This window comes from Arachis stenosperma, chromosome 1, assembly GCF_014773155.1.
Source record: "Arachis stenosperma cultivar V10309 chromosome 1, arast.V10309.gnm1.PFL2, whole genome shotgun sequence".
Classification (NCBI taxonomy): domain Eukaryota; kingdom Viridiplantae; phylum Streptophyta; class Magnoliopsida; order Fabales; family Fabaceae; genus Arachis; species Arachis stenosperma.
The window spans coordinates 134,156,776-134,171,920 of NC_080377.1; the positions used below are offsets into that span (position 1 = coordinate 134,156,776).

The following is a 15,145-nucleotide window of genomic DNA, read 5'->3' on the forward strand; positions in this document are numbered from 1 at the left end:
TGATTTTTGTTTAGTTTAAGTTTATTGTCTTTAAAAATTTCATATATTAATAACTAAATTTTATATATAAACTGTATATAAATATAAAATAATATAAATAATATATTGTTATTTTATAAATTATTTAAAATATTTCTAATATCAAATATTTTTAATAATTTTTTTCCTCTAACTTTTTCAAATAAATATAACTATAATAAAATATTATTTTCTATTCTGTTTTTTAAATTTATTAAAATATTCCTAATAATAGGTATCTTTAATAAAATTATTATTGATTTTTTTAATTTACTAAAATACTTCTAATATCAAATATTTTTAATTAAAATTAACAACATTACAATTAAAATGAACACAAAATACTTATCTAAATTTTCAAAAATCTCATAATTCGTCTCATAATTCATAGTTGAACTTATATAAAACAAATCCCAACAATTCTAAACACATGTATTAAAAACTGAAAACCTAATAATCCATAAAAATCCAAAAATAACCAGATTTAAATCAATATTTTCAAAAGTGATGATAGTTCTTCAGGTTGAAGTTGGAACACAATGTCAATTATATTATTGTTCCTTGCAATGCTAAGGGCAGCCTTCATTCTATCTTCAACATCCAAACCAGGAATATCCCTCAATAATGTCATTAGCTTCATTTTACGCTCAACTCTCTCTTTTGCATGCTTAAAACAAGAAACCATATCAACTAAAACGGCTGTGCGTTCTTAATAAGCACCTTTCATATTTTTAATTGATTTTGCTATTATGTCAAGCACTTCCTCACTTTTGCTCTCTCTTTTTCTTTTATTTTTTTTTTTTTTGGTAGATGAAGAACTTGCAGCTACAGCACTAGGAGCATCAGAAGCACCAGAAACACTAGGAGTTAGAGGCTCCTAACATATAATAAACCAAACAATTAGGGTAAACAGTCGGTCTTTTCCACCTAGAATCAACTTCACACAATATGATAAGCAGTTACTCTTTTTTCTACTACATAATTTTTTTTAATGTAAGACTTAAAATGATCAATCTAAATACTCATAGTCGTCTCTGAGATTCGCGTAAATACTCAATGTAATCCTCAAGATCCCGATTTCTCCATTTTAGTCCTCCAGATAGAGTTCCGAGTACTCAAAGTGGTCCCTAGGCATATTTCTAGTGATGAGTCATCACCGAAGCGCTGATGTGGCCTCTGTTTGCCACGCTGGAGGGGTCCAATAGCTATAGGAGCTGGCCAATTTTCAATTTATACCCACGTTGGTCCCTCCCTTTATATATAACCCTAAATCCCTAAATTTTTGTAAACTTCATCTCTTCTTCTTGTTCATCGCACTCTCTTCATTCTACAACAATCAATTTCCATTGGCGAATTGAAGAATGTGGTGAACGGCAGTGAGGCTTTAATGGCAAGAATGTCTGATAAGGATGGCATTGATTCTATGATGTTGGGTTGGTCGTTTGATGAAGTAGACGAGGATACAGTTAATTCCCAGATGGAAAGTGACAAGTTACGACCTCACGCTAAAATATCACTAGATCATTGCAGAAGTTGCTATATGCTTCCTTCACTATGACAGTTGCCCTCTTTGAAGCACTTATCAATTTCATATTTTGCAAGTCTGGCAATTGTGGATGCTGAGTTTTACTTTACCAGAACGGTGAATCTTGTTTCGAGACACTACCATTTCCAATACTTGAAACTCTTTCGATTCACTCAATGTGGTGATTTGTCCTACTTTGGCATCCCTCGTGAGAATGCATCCCCCTATGCAAATCAAATTTATTTGGTACTGATAGGAAGCAGGATGAGGAGTTGGATGAGTTTAGTTTAAGTGTATTTGTGAAGGCTTTTTCTTCTTTGATTCAATATTAGAAGCTTAAGTGGCAAGCCCAGGTAATACTTGTTTAGTTGTGTTAATGAAACTTATTCTCATACTTCACTCTATTCTTATGATAAGTCTTGTTTTTTAAAATGGTCAAAACGTTGATGCTTTTTCAGGAAAAGATTATAGATGAACTGGGTAATTAGATGGTCAAAACGTTGATGCTTTTTCAGGAAAAGATTATAAATGAACTGGGTAATTAGATGAACAATACATCCAATCATTTAGATTTTGTACAAGTGAGTTTCTGCATCTAGTTTTCTTAATCATGTTGAGGGGTTTTTGATATATACCTTTATGATTGCTGTCACTAACTAATTGAATATCTATTAAGTGAGCAAAGGATTCACTATAAAGTTAAGGCCCTCATTAGACATGCCTCTATATATTGATGAATATTGAAATGTTCTATTGGATTATGATTTCAAAAAAAAAATGGCAATGGTGTAGATAAAGGCTAGTGCAAAGGGTCAGATCATGAACCATTTATTTTCCTCTTCATCTTGGTGTTCTTCACCTAAACTCATTTGAGATTGGCCCTTGTTTGTACATGAAAAGAGAGATACCTCAATTTTTGCGAGAGGATACAAGATTGTTGGACATGCTTTAGTGTCTATTAATCAAATGGAAGCCATTTTGGTATTTCAAGGCAGTAGAATTTTATGATTGTGATGATAAAGGGACAATGTAAAGATTTAGATTCTCTGAACATTTGGATTACAAATATGATTGGATTTAGGGTTATTCGGATTAAACTTGGGGATATAGGGTTAGATATAAAGGGAAGGACCAACGTGGGTACAAATTGAAAATTGGCCAGCTCATATAGCTATTGGACCCCTCCAGCGTGGCAAACAGAGGCCACATCAGCGCTTCAGTGATGAATCATCACTAGAAATATGCCCAGAGACCACTTTGAGTACTCAGAACTCTATCTGGAGGACTAAAATGGGAAAATCGGGATCTTGAGGATTACATTGAGTATTTACGTAAATCTCAACGACGACTATGGGTATTTACTCCACAAATCAGCTACTATTTTGGGCTATGGTTCTTCCTCATGTAACTATGTTCTTGCAGAAAATAAACAACTAACCAGAAAACAAAATTAATATTAGCATAAATAATCAAGAACAACCCTGTCAAGATGGCTATGATAAAAAAAAAAAAAAAAAAAAAAAAACCAGTAAGATTTCTTTTATTTTACACCTCGATAGAGTTCAAAATTTTACAAAATTCAAAATTTTCCTAACTGGGAACTCTGTTAATAACATCCATGTTCAAATTGATGAAGGGTTAGAACTTAGGAGGTATGAGAATTTTGAGATCCCTTCATTAACTTGGTTAGAGGTAATTGTTACCCTTTACCAAGGTCAAGCCTGTGTGTATATGTAAGTAGGTGAGAAAAGACAGATATTGGTAGATGACATGTTATACTCAATTCGATAAAATTTTCTAGAGGGTGGGGTGCCCTGTTTTAAGAAGTGCTGTGAATGCATTGGTGATTGTTTCACATTGCAGAAACTGCTGACGCACCAAAACCTTTTTATGTAACTATGTTCTTGCAGAAAATAAACAACTAACCAGAAAACAAAATTAACAGTATAAATAATCAAACACGTTGAAGTCAATTGCTTACATACTTGAGAATTAACTTCATATTTAATTTCCGTCTCTTCCAAATTTACTTGGGTGTTTTCACTCATTTGCCAATCACTCGAGTTTGCTTCGTGCTCAGCCTCTATAATAGCAACTGCTTGAGCTATATTTTCTGCATTGCCTCCTTGAGTCCTATCTCTACCAGATGCTATTTCCAACTCTTCAAAATGTGAAAATGGTTTATTATAGAAGCCACTAGTATTAGAATGGGACTGAAATTAAAAGAAATATAATTAAGCCATAAATATTAAAATGCTAAGATAGATAAACTTGTATTAAGAAAGTTACTTAGAATTTATACTCTTTCTATTTATTGAAAATTTGTTGCTCCACTATAATCATTTTATCTTTGCTGTTCCAACCAAATCTACTCCGAACCGTGCTCACCATCTCAATTATTACAAAGTATTGTCTCTTTAGCAACATTTACCCTTGATTCAATGTATGGATAATTCAGAGTTTAGCACTAAAAAAGCTAATGATCTCGAGTATAAAATCACACAATTAAAAGTCTTATTCATTGCCACTACTTATTCAAACTCATACCAGTAGTTATTACTACTAAAACTAAATTCAATAAACTTACCTGAAAGCTTAAATTCTATACAGAAGAGTAGCAATGTATTTACCTAAAAGCTTAAAGATAAAAAATCAGTGACTATACAGAAGAATCATCAACCTGCTAAGAACATAATAGAAACAAAAAAAATAAAATAAAATAAAATCAGATTCCAAGAAATTCTATAGTGAGCACAGATGGAGGGGTTGAATATTCATTTGATCAGAAGTATTTACTAGCAAATTGAATTTCTATTAACAGAACAGTATCAATTCATTTTATTATTGTTAGCTCAACATAAAAGGAACAAGTAATAAATATACAAAAGTCCATCATAGGTTCAACACGTATGGCATGCTTCAACAGTACCAAATACCAACAAAATCCCCTTTCTCTATATTACATAGTCAATTATCATAGCAATTCTAAATAATAAAGACCATACTTACACCTAAAATACCACAACTCTTCTTATTATATTATGGTTCATTATATAGTGTTGACTCATTAATCAAGATTCTTCGTCAAGCTATTGAAATCTACAAGCCTGGCCAGAACCATGCAATTGGTCAACGATTTGAGTATTAGACACCATCATCTTAGCAACACACCATAAATTTCATGAATCAGTTTAACATGAAACAAACCCTAGAAATTAACCAACCAACAAGAAAATCACAAAACAAGAAAGCAAGGAAACCAAACCTTAACAGAAGCATGTGGCGATGGTTATGTCTTAAGAGAAGAAAATTCAACCCAAGTACAGTGTATGCAGGCAGTGAATCGTAGGAATTAATTAAACTCACATATAAAACAGTGTATGTAGGCAGTGAATAGTAGGAATAGACCTGTGAAGGCTATTATAGGCACACTATATAAATAGTTAATAGCAGCAAAATGTTAAAGAGAAGGCAGAAAAACAAAACACCAAACTTTAATGTGGGAAAAAACCTCTCAATATAAGAGAGATAAAAAAACCCACCAGAAGGTAAAAGCTTCACTATTATCCAAATCAAAGCTACAAAGACGCAAACATACACAACTCTTGTACAAGAACAGAAACGCATCAATAAAATGAAATCAATGTTGCAATAGACAGCCGCTGTTTACAAACCTTCTGGCAGTTCTACTAGAGGAGAACTCAGTTCTACTTGATCAGACTAATGCACTACGGGAATATAGAGAGACGCTCCAAAAAGTGTTTGCTTGGGCCTCACACATAGAAAAATGAACACAATTATCGAGCGTGATGTCTTCTCCTCCATTGGTTCCACATTTCTTGTGCAAGTTGATCCCTCCATCTACCCCAAGCATCGCTCGTCTCAATATAGTGGATCGTCCCACCATCTAATCCAAGCATATTTTGATTTTCTATCTCATCAATAAGATTCACAATCATCACTCTTCTAATGTGATTATGCAAAAGGCAACAAATAGTTATAACTCTTCCTTGACTCTTAAATAGGATAAATGGCCTTCCCCTTAAAATTCTCCATCTTGCTTTCAATACTCCAAATGCCCTTTCAATGACATTCCTAACTTGTGAGTGTTTCATATTAAAAAGCTCTTGGGGTGTATTAGATTGATTCTGTGGATTAAACTCACTCAAAATGATATTTTTGTCCTCTATAAGATGCCAAAAACCCTTCACAATTCATGTATCCAGCATCACTAGGTAGTAATGACCTAGTGTGACATAAAAGGTTGAACAAAATTAATGAAATATCAAATGGTTACTTTGATAACATACTAAAGTCTCAATAAAATACATTGGGAAACACTAAACCCATTGCGAGATAGTGCATCTCACATACCTTAGAATCCACCGCTGAACCCTCCCAACCCGCCAGTGCATTAGATAAATTGCATATCGGGAACAACCACTCCAAGCACATTGGTTGTTATGTCACCTTTTCTGTCGATATCTAGGCTTACCAGCCCCAAGGACATTGACTTTGATATGGGTGCCATCCAAGGCTCCTAGGCAATTCTAAAATCCAAAGAAAAGATCAATTGACTCAATCCTAAAGCACGCCAAGCATATTAGGTTTAACAACATTAGCAAGATAAATTACCTTGAACCATTTCCATCGTTCATCCATTCTATTCTGGCTAAATGGTTGAGGTTTCTTCAGTGAGAGATTATGACATCTCAAAATAGCAAGCAATACATCATTAAACCTCCTACTAATTGTTTCTTCAGATCTCAAAAATTGTATCTTTATTACTCTAATTTTGACGCCTTGTGCTATAATATGTAAAAACATGGCAATCATTTCTTCTACACTCATATTCCTACTTGGTTCTATCCTTCCAACCCCTCTAAGCATGTTACACAATGCATGAAAGGCACGCCTATCCATTCTTGTGTTTTCTATACATGCTAGATCACTAAAATACATAATCCTATCAACACTAACATCCCTTAATTCTTGCCTACTATAATTATCATTCCATTTTCTTTTCTTTTTTCTCAATTGCAATATAATCAAAACATAGCAAATCATCAAAAAAAAAAAAAACATAACCATAAGGTCATTCATTAATTCTAAATGTAAAATTGAGCAAGCAATAACTCTCATTTTCTATTTGGGATCCATTCTGTCAAAAAAAGAGGAAGAAAACATTAAAATGTTTAACTAGAAGATTTTATTGTTTATTTATTCTATATAAACTTTTTTCTATCCTTTAAAAAACTGAAATTCATAGCCAAAAGAACCACAGGAACAGAACTATTAATTGTATTGAAAAAATGAACTATAAAAGATATCATTGTTAGTTCATGGCAGAGTGCCTCAGGGAATCACTTTTCGAATGAAATAAAAATGGAAAAACAAGAATAAGATGTATGAATTAGACCATGCCAGGGAAATAAAAGACCATGTACAAATACAAGTTGTAAATAGACCATTTTAAAAGAGAACACAAGATACTACAATGATGATAAAATATAATATACTTCCCCTTTTTAAAATTTTTGTAGACAGGGATCATATATAAATATATAATTCTTGCTTTTATTTATTTTGTTTAGATAGTTCTAAAACAGTAAGCTACCAGCTCCAATTCCATTAGAGGCGTTAATATACAAGCCATAATTTCAGCAAAACTTATATACATAAGCTTAAAATAAAACTAATATATATAGGAGAAACATTAATCAAGTAACATTAAACAAATAAATAATCTGAAGCTTAAGCTTAATCTCTTTAGTCTTTATTGAGAAAAATCATCAAACACTTCATTTGCATCCAACATAACTACAGAGAACACAAAAAAACCAGTAAAGTGATACTTGCATATTTACAAATTCATGCTAGTTTGGAGATCTTGATAAAAAGCTGAGAAGTGAATATATAAAAATATTAAGAAATTTTATAATCAACCATTAAAATATTTTAAGAGATAATAAATTTTTCAATTAAAATCAATATTTCTATTCAGTTTTTCTTTTCTTTTAAAAAAAAAAAAAGGTTATCTGCAAGAAGACAGCGTAGGCGATGATGACAGCAATAGGGAACCAATCTGGGAGAGAGAGAGAGAGCAAGTAAGAGCTGAGAAGCAAAGCACGAGTTGTGGGGCAACTCAGACAGAACTGCAACGGGATGGCGGTGACCGGCGACTAATCTAAGGTGGAGACGCAAAGCTGCGATGGAGACTGCGATTTGCGAAGCTGAGAAGCTGCGATGGATGCTGTGGAGCTGTGGTGATGAGAACCGAGATGATGGAACACGAACGCAAACGAAAAAGAAAACTTCCTTCTAGAATGAAGTGTGCAATGGTGGTGGAAACTCAATTCACAGCGAGGCGGAGTAGAGGTCTCTACTAGGGTTTTGTTTGAACGTGAAATAAGAAAGGGAGAGAAGTGAATGCGAGGGTTGGGGTTAGATTAGAAGGGTAATTTAGTCTTTTTCTTTTGTTATTCAGATTTCATTTCCATGAAAATTAAACATACTCAAGGGAGAGATGCGAATTAAAATGATGGTATTTGGATTCTTATGAATAAAATTTACCTGGGAATAATTTTTTAAACCTTAAACCAAATATGAAAATATTATATTTCCATTTTAAAATCCGTGAAAATACTCTATAATTCTCCCAACCACCCAACCAGATACCCCCAAAGGTCCAAGCACATATTCTAAGGTGATTTGAAGAAAAATTTGAAGTTAATACAAAGTAAACTATGTCATTGACTGGCCAAGGTAATTCATGTCAGGAAATGAAATTACATAATTTCCCAGAATCTGGTATAAAAAATACAGAATATGCCCAAGGCTAGAGATAGCATACAGTTAACAATTAACTAGAACAACATGCAGGACAGCAGGAGTAGAATGCTAATCCAAGATAAGCAAGCCTTTATACTATGGAAGAGAGGGAACAGAGAACAACTATATAGATAATCAAGCCATTAAAGGTGCTGTAGATTTATTTATTTATTTCTTCTCTTTTTCTTCTTCATTGAAGCAGATTTTGTTCTCATCACCTTCATTTTACTTGAAAGTTTTTTTACTTTATTTGGAGGCTTAGTTATTGCACTGTCTTCAAGGCTGACTTTTTCTGGCCTTTTAGGTTTGAAAACTTCTGTTATTGAAGGATCCAAAACCTCCCTTGAGCACTGAAGAGAGATCCCCATGCCTGTCGCTTCATCCCATAGCTCTCTTCCCTTCTCAAAATCCCCTCCTCTACAAAGCTTTGGAATGAGCACATCATACACTGGTCCATAACCACCCAATGAACTTCTCTTCATTTTCTCAAAAAGTTCAAGAGCGCGATTCACCCTTTCAGCCCCACAGAGAATACCAATCAAACTGTAATAGAACTTATGGTTTGGTACCAAACCATTTCCGATCATTTGATCCACTATATCTTTTCCTTTGCCAAATCTGCCAGTCAGAAACAACACCTTTGCTACAAGATAATAGCTGACCCAATCTGGAGCACAACCAGAATGTTCCATTTTTTTTAGTATTTGACAAGATTCTTTAACCCTTCTGGTCTTTCCTAAACATGAGAGCAAGATGTTGTAACTGATCGAGGTTGGGAAAACCTTGTAAGACTTCATCTCCATCATCACATTTAAGGCTTCAGGCACAAGCCCTGAAGGATTACGTCTAAGATTCCGCTCACAAAGGCACCTGAGGAATGTGTTGTAACAAATTAAATCTGGGGCAACCCCATTTGATTTCATCTCTTGAATAATCCTCCTAGCTTCTTTCACATTCCTCTGCACAGACCACCCATAAAGGAGACTTCTGTATATGCAAAGCATTGAGCCTGCAATCTTGTCTTTGTGATGCCAAACTACCCCTTCAGCCCTCTTAGGATGCCCTCTAGAACAAAGAGCATTAATGATTGCAGTAACTGTGAATTCATCTATAGAGCACTTGTACTTGTCCAAATTCTTAAAAATACCCAATGCCTCATCTTCTTTCCCCAATTTGACCAAAGTCTCAGCTACAAGACCAAAAGTCTCGGCATCCATAACTCGACCCTCCTTCTTCAGGTCTCCAATCAAGATATCCATCGCTGTGTAGTCTTTCTTTTCTGTGAAAACTCGAAGAGCATAGTTATAATCTTTATTTTCTAACTTACAACTCAAATTCTTACTAGACCATAAGAAGAACCTGAGCAATCTCCTAGTATGTGCCTCATGCTTACAAGAATCAATAGCCTGAGTTACAAGAGATGAAGTCAAAGAATCTCTATACTTATTCAGACTAAACTCCAATTCATCTAACCCACCAACAGTGCTTGTAACAACACTGCACAGCTCTTGCAACTGGAGAGGTGATGGTGTTGATATTGGGGGCAATGTGGAATAAAGTGAGATTGAAACTCTCATAATTTGACCCAAAGGGCATTTGCAAGCAGAGTTGAGCAAGACATTCATGCTGAATTTGATTTGAGCAATTCTTCAAACACATTATGAGCATCAGTTGTAACTTGAAATCTTCATATCAACCACAAGGGCAGGGTAGCGGGAAAGTATGTGACTTGTTACTTTGGTATCATTCACATCCAAGTTATTCGTGGAATCAGATGTTTCTAAGCTTCAAGAAAAGTTATTCGTCTCCATTCACGCTTCCTCATTGGTTGAGGCAGAGAATAATGGAATTGCCATCCAAGCACGCTGAAATCGCGGAATCGAGCCACTTCCACCTCAAAGAGGGAAGAAAGTGGAGCCTATTGGTGCCGTTTAATTTGTCCTCGCCATTGAGGTAGTCCTCGGAGTTCATGAAATCCTCCGGTACCACTCCAGCTGGGACTCGTGGTCGGTGGGTTGTGGTTAACGTTAAGTAAGGATGGTTGGGTGGGGCGGAGATGCTATACCTCACACGCTTGTCATCGTAGCGCCACTCGATCTGGCCAATGAGGGGGTTGAGACATAGTTATTAGAACCGAACCGATAATCGACCCGGTAATACAACTGGGTCATTGATTCAACCGGTTGACCCAATCACAATTAAATATAAATATAAAATTACAAAAATAAGCTTAAAATTAAAAATTCAAAACCATGTCTTTACAAACACATTAATAACAATCAAGTATCAAAATTCTAGGGGAAAAAACAGAAAAAATAAATAAGTTAATGATAAACAAACTAATTAAAAATTAAATTCAACTAATTATACCAAAACAATACTGCTTATGTAAGAATCAAATCCATCAATTCTAAGAATCAAATCTATTCTTCCAGCAACAAATTCAGCTCACTGATAATTTCCAACAACAAATTCAACTAAGATAATTTTCAGCAACAAAAAGTTTAACTCCAAAGATGATTTACAGTAACAAAAAGTTTTGGCTAAGCAATTATTTCAGCATGACATCAACGAATTCATCTTTCAGTCATGATAATCAGCAACAAATTCAACAAATCCTAGTTCAGTCACGATTTACAGCAACAAGGAAAATTAATCGATTAGCAATTTAGCAACATGGAAAAATACAGGGAGAAGGGAAATCTGGAGAAGAGAGAATAGGGGAAGCGATGATGCAGGGACTCACCAACGGTCCATGGCGACTCGGAGAGGGCGAGGATCCCAAACCAGAAAACGATGAGCAACGACGATCCCACGGAAGGCGACAAAGAAAGCGACAACCCCACTAGTTGCTTCTGCTGCCAGCGACAAGGATACCGGGAAGGCCGCGAGACGTTGAGACGACGACAACGAGACTGACGAACGACGAGACACCGGCAGTGTGACTGAGATGAGACGAGACTCGACTCGAGTGAGACTGAGAGGCAGAATCGAGCAGAGACAACCACAGGTGCTGCAGTGCAGGCAGGAACAACCACGGAAGACGAGCAGCAAAAAACACACAGCTCGAGCACTCACTGGCGAAGGGAGGTGCCGCGAGACGCGAACAGCCAAGCACAGACGGTGGAGAGAGGCGAGACGCGAGCACAGGTCGCGGAGGATCCGGCGAGAGCACGGCGAACGTTCAGTGGTGACTGTGAACCGAGGTGAGCTGTGAGCAAGGTTCTGAAAACCAGATCAGTCATCAAACCGTTTGTCACTGGTTCATTAGTTTACTGGTCCAACCGGTCTAACCGTGGTTCAACCGGAAAAACCATTCCATAATAAAATAATAAATAAATTATAAATAAACATCCTAAATATCTTTCAAATTTAAAACCCTACGTAAAATATCACCAACTAAATGTAATTAATCATCAAAATATGCAATAACTTGCTGCAAATTTGTTGACAATTAACATAATTATACTTCCATTAAAAATAGCTGGATTGAATTACAATGCACAAGTTAAAGATAGAGAATATTGTCTTAATGTAGCTAAGTCAAAAAGTAAAACAAAAAATGATAGTGTTGCACAATAAACACACAACAGAGCCCGAAACAAGCACACAACACAACAGAGGCTGAAACAAAAACACAACAAAGCCTGAAACAAAAAGAATCCAACACGAAGGAGGGGTAGCAAGTCGGGGGAGATCGAGAACAGGGACAGTGCAACCAAACAATGAAAACAGAATTTTGTTTATATAACAAAACAATCAAAACATGAATCATACAATCACTAATTGCAAATTTTTTCTTCATAAGAACAGAACAATGAAAACATGAAGCATATAATAAATCAAAAATACCAATTGCAAATCTTTTAATAAGAACAGAAGTTAGAACAGTGAAAAATGAAGATTAGTAGTTTTCAACCCAATTTTAACAAAGCTCATCACAATGATTAACAACAACAAAAAAAGCAACGAAGGAACAGTGAATCAATAACATAGGCAGTGCAAATTCAAGAAACTTTAATAAAATTTAACTAGAGAGTACAGAAACAGACAGTAAAGCAGTAATAGAGTTATCAATTTAAAATTTATCATCAAATACATTCAGTGAGCAAAACCAATCAACCAAGTACTGACTGGGCATTCAGAAAAAAAAAAAGAATGAAAAGAACATTTAAATCAAAGCAAAAACACAACAACAATAGGAACATTTAAAACAAAGCAACCCAAAAAAAATCTAAAAATCACCATTGCTGAAAACAATGATTTGATCCGTGTATGCTCAGAATTAAAAGCTAAGCTCACAGGAAAGTGAAGAATACCAAAACCAAAGAACCTTCAATCACAGCTTAAATCAAGAACAGAAAATCACAACAAAAACAAAAAAAAATTAAAAGTAACAGAAGAACAACAGAACAACACAGGAACAATTAGCAATTAACAAATTCACAATAACAGTTAAAATTTACGAGAAGAACACTAATGCAAGTGGAATCATCATGCTAATATGTTTTCTGCAAAGATGCTATTTGTGCAGCTAAAATTTCCTAATTACTAAGATCCAATTATTCTAATTTCACATGCAATCAACTTACTAAGTTTCTAAAAGCTAGAAATTATAAAACCAACCAGAAATATGGTTAAAGCATTTCATCAAACATGTTCAGTGCCGTAAAATTAAAACAAAATAAGAGAATTCAAAGCTTAATATCAATGTGATAGAGAAGAGAACATAACTATTGTAACTTTAATTCAGTCTATGAAAAAATCCAAACCACTACCAAATCAAATAGTTACTTATTGTAATAGAAATCAGAAGTTGCAGAGTTTGAAGCAGAGTATTGGTGTTGTGTGAGCGTATTGTCCGGTGGCGGGTTTAGGGAACTCACGGCGGCAACAAAAGAGAGCAGTTGGACGGCTAGGTGGAGCGCGCGGGTTGGTCGCAGTGTTTGAAGCAGAGCAACGTGGCTTCCAGACGAACACGAATGCGAACTCAGAACGGCGAGTGAACGCGAACAGTGAACGCCGAGCGAACGTGAACGGCGAAGAACGCGAACGAAGACGACAGCTGAACGAAGACGCGAACGTGAACGGCAAACAAACGGCGACGGAAGCGCGGCGGACAAAGACGACGGACGCCGAGCTCGAGGAAGCAGCCGCGATCGGTGACAACGAACAGGGGTTGAAGACTTGGATCACGAGGGAAGCTAGATAGACGGACGGATGGCGAACTTTGAGGGCGACGGACGCGGCAGTATGCCACTCCTTGCGGCGGTGGTGTAGGCTTACAGTGCTAGGGTTTTTTGGCTGGGGTTGTGTGATTTGATTTCTTTCTATATGAAAGAAAGAAAGGGGGAAAGGGAGAAAGAAACGAAGGAGCTCCCGTTTTTGTGTAAACCGGGTGGGTTCCGGTTCGGTCCAACGATTTTTCACTAGTTTTCTAAACGATGGTTTTACATGTTTGACCAAATCGTTAATGTTGCCAGTTTGTGATTGAACCGATCCGACTGGTCGGTCTGGTTCAGTTTTCAGAATATTGGCTGAGAGAGAGAGATGGGGGTGAGGTGGGCAGCTTCAGAACTAGGGTTCTTTTTTATTAATATTAAAGACGTTAAACGACCTCGTTTGGAGGCACGGATTTTAGGGAAAAATAAATTCTTAACCAGTTCGGGTTTTTCAAACCCGGAGGTTCACTAATTTTTTTAAAACCCAGCTGGATCAAACTGATTCCAACAGTTTTTATTTTTTGTCTGGTCCATTGCACTGTTCGCACCAGCCTAAAGGTTGGATTGTCGACTTTTTTATCCGACCATTTGAGTCGGTCTAGTTTTTTCAACTATGGATTGAAGACCACCGAGTCCTGGTGGGATGGAGTAAGTCGAAAACGGAACAAAAGTCACGAGACAATAATCAAAATTTACGGCTAACTGCATAAATACATAAACAAATATTTAAAATTATCCACATGCAACAAATGAAAATTGGTTATATTTATTTTTTAATATTATATATACAATTAGTCGACGTCATCATAAAATAAAATGTTAATCCTAATTATATCTTAATGAAAATTTTAGTAGAGGTTAAATACTTTTTTCGTTCCTAACATTTCAAGTCAAATGAATAGGTTAGGGTGTGGATCCAATCCAAACTTTACCCCGCAAATGAAGAGTATCCCAACCTTAACCCTATCTGTTCTTAACCCGCGGGTATCAAAAAGATGCAATATTATTATATAACTTAATAATAATTTAAAATAAAATTAACTTTTATGTAAAAAAATGTATTAAATTATCAATTAATGATCTTCTTTTAGTGGCTAAAGATTTTTTTTACATTTAGTGAGAGGTTTTTGGTTCAACATCCAATTGAAACATATATTTATATAAGTATATAACATATAACATATACATATATGAAGTGCGGGTTGGTCGAGTAGGGTGCACGAGAACCGTTTTCGCACCCTACCCTATCAAACTGGATTTGGTTAGGTTGGATATCGACGAGTCGGGTGCATGTTGCCACCTCTAGGAAGGAGGAGTTGCTGCCGTTGGGTCGCCTCTGGTTCATTAAAGAGAGAGGGAGAGAGAAGCGATGAGAATAAAGGGAAAGAGATAATGATAAAAGGTGTTTTGGTCCAAGAATTAGAAAAGGATGATTTTATAACATTTTATAACGTTGAGAATAATATTAATAAGAAAAGATTGGGGCGATTTTAATTTTGATCCAAGATATTAGCGACAAAAAAAAGTACTTAACCCTTCTAACAACAAT

The 15,145-nt window shown here is 35.5% G+C and overlaps 1 protein-coding gene across 3 annotated transcripts; it reads right to left on the reverse strand.

Annotated features, from left to right (window-relative positions):
- Positions 1-4,946: 4,946 nt before the first annotated feature.
- LOC130937067 (pentatricopeptide repeat-containing protein At5g61370, mitochondrial) lies at positions 4,947-13,703 on the reverse strand. 3 transcript variants are annotated; one of them, XM_057867057.1, is made up of 6 exons: positions 13,261-13,703; positions 11,121-11,599; positions 6,179-10,471; positions 5,918-6,093; positions 5,709-5,789; positions 4,947-5,623 (listed from the first exon to the last, which is right to left on the reverse strand). In XM_057867057.1, the coding sequence occupies exon 3, from the start codon at positions 9,997-9,999 to the stop codon at positions 8,539-8,541; it is 1,461 nt and encodes a 486-aa protein (XP_057723040.1). In that variant the 5' UTR covers positions 10,000-10,471; positions 11,121-11,599; positions 13,261-13,703; the 3' UTR covers positions 4,947-5,623; positions 5,709-5,789; positions 5,918-6,093; positions 6,179-8,538. The 3 variants fall into 3 exon arrangements, with proteins under 3 accessions (XP_057723040.1, XP_057723038.1, XP_057723039.1); XM_057867055.1 differs by having other exon boundaries at positions 4,947-5,789; XM_057867056.1 differs by lacking the exon at positions 13,261-13,703 and adding an exon at positions 13,169-13,256 and having other exon boundaries at positions 4,947-5,789.
- Between the last annotated feature and the right edge of the window lie 1,442 nt (positions 13,704-15,145).